This window comes from Loa loa (genome assembly GCF_000183805.2).
Source record: "Loa loa unplaced genomic scaffold supercont3.167, whole genome shotgun sequence".
In the NCBI taxonomy this organism is placed as follows: Eukaryota; Metazoa; Nematoda; class Chromadorea; order Rhabditida; family Onchocercidae; genus Loa; species Loa loa.
In genome coordinates, this window is record NW_018108347.1 from 124,450 (window position 1) to 127,690 (window position 3,241).

A 3,241-nucleotide genomic window follows, 5' to 3' on the forward strand; every position below is an offset into this window, starting at 1 on the left:
CGTCATTGAATTACTGGATTCGAAAAGGCAAAACTGACTGCCCGCACGTTTTTGCTGTATCTCATTTCCATTCGCTAATTGATCATATCGTTAAAGATGTCAACTTATTATCGTTTTTGGTATTTGAATAGAATTCGAATTAAATTCTAAGATTTTAGAAATATTTATTAGAAACGTTTAAAAATTCCTTTCAGAAAAAATCATTGTTGCATGTTACATTTTAAAAATCTTGCAACTATCTGGAAGATTTCTCGGTTTTTCTTAAAAAACAAAACTAGGTTCATAAAGTTTCTTTCCTCTTGGTATGATGAAAAATAATACAGTGATCGGAAAAAGGAATTCCAAATTAAAAGATGAAAAGATAAAAGATGATTTCCAAATTAAAGATTTCCAAATTAAAAGCTATAATTTTCTTTTTTTTTGTTCGTCAACATTTGTTTCTGTAGACGATGGATGTAATATTAAATGATGGAAATTTCGATTTTCAATACAAACTTGTTGATGGTTTTATTGACTTTTCATATGCCTCACATATTGCATCAAAAGTTGGCATTGATGATGAAATTATAGAGCGCGCAAATCAGGTATACTTCAAAGTAAAAAAAAAAAAGTTATTTACACTGTATAAAATTTCTGATAAGTTATTGGAAGCAATATAGAATATTTGACAGTTTTTTAATGATAATTTAATAATTAGTTAGCTTTAGGTTTATGAATGCTTAAAATACAATAAACCCATCGATCCTGCCGATGATGATGATGGAGAATTACTATTCAAAATTGCACCTTTGTTGGAAAATCTAAAAAATACCGATTTTACCACTGATCTCAAAGGTGGTGATGTTTTTGTAAATTTAAGTAATTTTTATGATTAAATTGTTTTACTTAGACATTTCCTAATTTTAATTCTCAACTAAGGTCGTAATCAATCATTTCTGAGCTATCAGTACCGCATGAAGGTGACAGTTTTATTTAAAGAATTGAACTATTCATTTTATATTTCAACATGATATAATTTACTCTAAAAAGTACTGATAACAGCAATAACGGATACAAACAGTATTCTATTAGTGAAATTTGAATATCATGATGCATTATCAAATGTATCAAATAGAAAATTGATCACAATCAATGGAATTATATGAACATGATATGATTTATGAAAAGAAAAAAAGTTCATCATTTTTGAGATTTCTTACAAGTAATGGCTGATTTATTGCTACCGGTGGAACAACGACATGCAGTATTAATGGAGGAAAAGAATGAAAGTATTGGTAGTAACGTACAAAGTGGTGAAAGCATTAATGTAGAAAAAGAAATTGATTCGACACGAAGTAATGATAAGACGATAAACTTAGGGTAATACTTTAATGATAGCAAAGAGTAGATTCTTTATTGAAACTTAAATCATTTTGTACAACAAACAAAAGAAAGATGTAAAGTTAACGTTGTTTAATTTTCTCAATTCAAAATCAGTTTACAATCAAAACTGATTGTTGAAATGCCATAAAAAGTTCAAATATATTGTAAAAGGCTTCCTAATATTTTTGTTAATATGGAGAATTTGCTTTTTAGGATATGAAATTAATTTTGTCTTGAATTTTTTTCCTCTTATGAATAGTGCATTGTTTTGCATTGTGCAGCTTATAGTAGCAATTTTGCCTTTATGTAGTCTTGTTCCTGCCAAAAATTTCGTCTTCTTTTTAATTTTAATGTTTCAAACGTTTTATAGATGAATATCAAATTTTAAATATTAGCATGAATTAAGAAGTTTTGTCAGTTGAACAAATTCAATTTTACAGACACAGTGAATCTCCTGCATCCACTTCTGGAGTATTACGAAAATTGGATGATTCAGGAGTAACTTTGACAGATCTGTTGAATGAACCAGGCAGAAATAATGATACCACACCGAATGTGCTTAAATCATTTCTGAATGCAACCGGAAGGTCGTCAATAATGAAGAAGACGCAATTCGGAAATGTAAGTCTTGAAGTTAAATTGCAAAAATTTACATTCCAGTTTATCATGCCCTAAGCGACAAGATAACATATCTTTTATGACTTGGAATCGTTCATGACATGCACAGTATGAATTTAAATTGGCAGTATCATAAGCTTATGACAGGCGGTTCAATCAATAAAACATTGAACTACTGATGAAATAGTATTTCTGCTGATCATAACAGAAAGTTTGCCAGTTGATCGGTGGAATTTTCAAGAACAATTCAGATCTTGACTGGTTTTAAAGTTTTTTATTCTCAATCTAGCAGGAAAATGAATAGCACTCCTCGAGCATTAAATTTGTAATACAAGTTTTTCAGTCAACAAGATCATCACGCAACGTTTCTTTCTTGAGTCCAGTAGCTGACCATCAAAACTCCAAGACAGCTGACCATCAGAACTCCAAGACACCTGTGTGAGTGCTTTCATGTCAAATTTTAGTGCCCCAAGTAATCATCCCAATTAACTTACTTGATTTTGGTTCTCTTATTACTGAATTTTAAAATTCATTAGTTAAACGAAATTGCTGACGAATTAGTACACTAAATCGGATATAAATGCAATTCACCAAAGGAAATTGTAACGCGAGTTCTCATAAAATAAATATTTGAATCATTTTCGTTTAGAGAGTAGAAAATGAAACGAAATCGACTAACAGCCGTTGAAAAGTTTACGATCGAAATGTTCTATAAGATCAATGGTTGCCCACACGATCAAATCAAACATTACTTCTACATCTCTGATGAAGTGTATTACCATTACTCCTATGTCTAACGTTGTAGCATTACTGAATTTTAAAATTCATTAGTTAAACGAAATTGCTGACGAATTAGTACACTAAATCGGATATAAATGCAATTCACCAAAGGAAATTGTAATGCGAGTTCTCATAAAATGAATATTTGAATCATTTGATATTATTGACCAGTATCATTCTATACCGATAATTATACTCATGAGCTTAGAACAAACTCTAATAGTTGCTACCAATGACATTTTTGCGAAATTTTTTAAACAACCAACCTCATACCTTATCGGAGGTAACATTTCTTGCCTACCATGCTGATAATGATTTCGTAAGCTGGATTTTCTGATAAGGAAAAGATTAGACTCCTAATTGTTGGAAAAGTCCAAGACTGATCTTCACTCTTGGGCCATTTCTCATTCCATTCTTTTAATAAAGAAAACAAATTTTTAATAATAAAAAAAAATTTTTAATAACGAATTTTTAATAATTT

The 3,241-nt window shown here is 29.8% G+C and overlaps 2 protein-coding genes across 2 annotated transcripts in view; both read left to right on the top strand.

The window, feature by feature from the left end:
• The window catches only part of LOAG_17989 (hypothetical protein), a gene marked incomplete at both ends in the record, with an annotated part of 7,004 nt that extends 6,129 nt beyond the window's left edge, over positions 1–875 (top strand). Inside the window, 2 exons of the mRNA XM_020450659.1 lie at positions 447–584; positions 708–875. Coding sequence (XP_020305639.1) covers positions 447–584; positions 708–875 — 306 coding nt within the window. The remainder of the gene's footprint in view (positions 1–446; positions 585–707) is intronic.
• A 329-nt stretch (positions 876–1,204) lies between these two features.
• On the top strand, positions 1,205–2,661 carry LOAG_07691 (hypothetical protein; the record flags this gene model as incomplete). The annotated part of the gene is made up of 4 exons (XM_020447510.1): positions 1,205–1,359; positions 1,803–1,983; positions 2,324–2,418; positions 2,630–2,661. The coding sequence occupies 4 exons, from the start codon at positions 1,205–1,207 to the stop codon at positions 2,634–2,636; spliced, it is 438 nt and encodes a 145-aa protein (XP_020302268.1). The 3' UTR covers positions 2,637–2,661.
• Between the last annotated feature and the right edge of the window lie 580 nt (positions 2,662–3,241).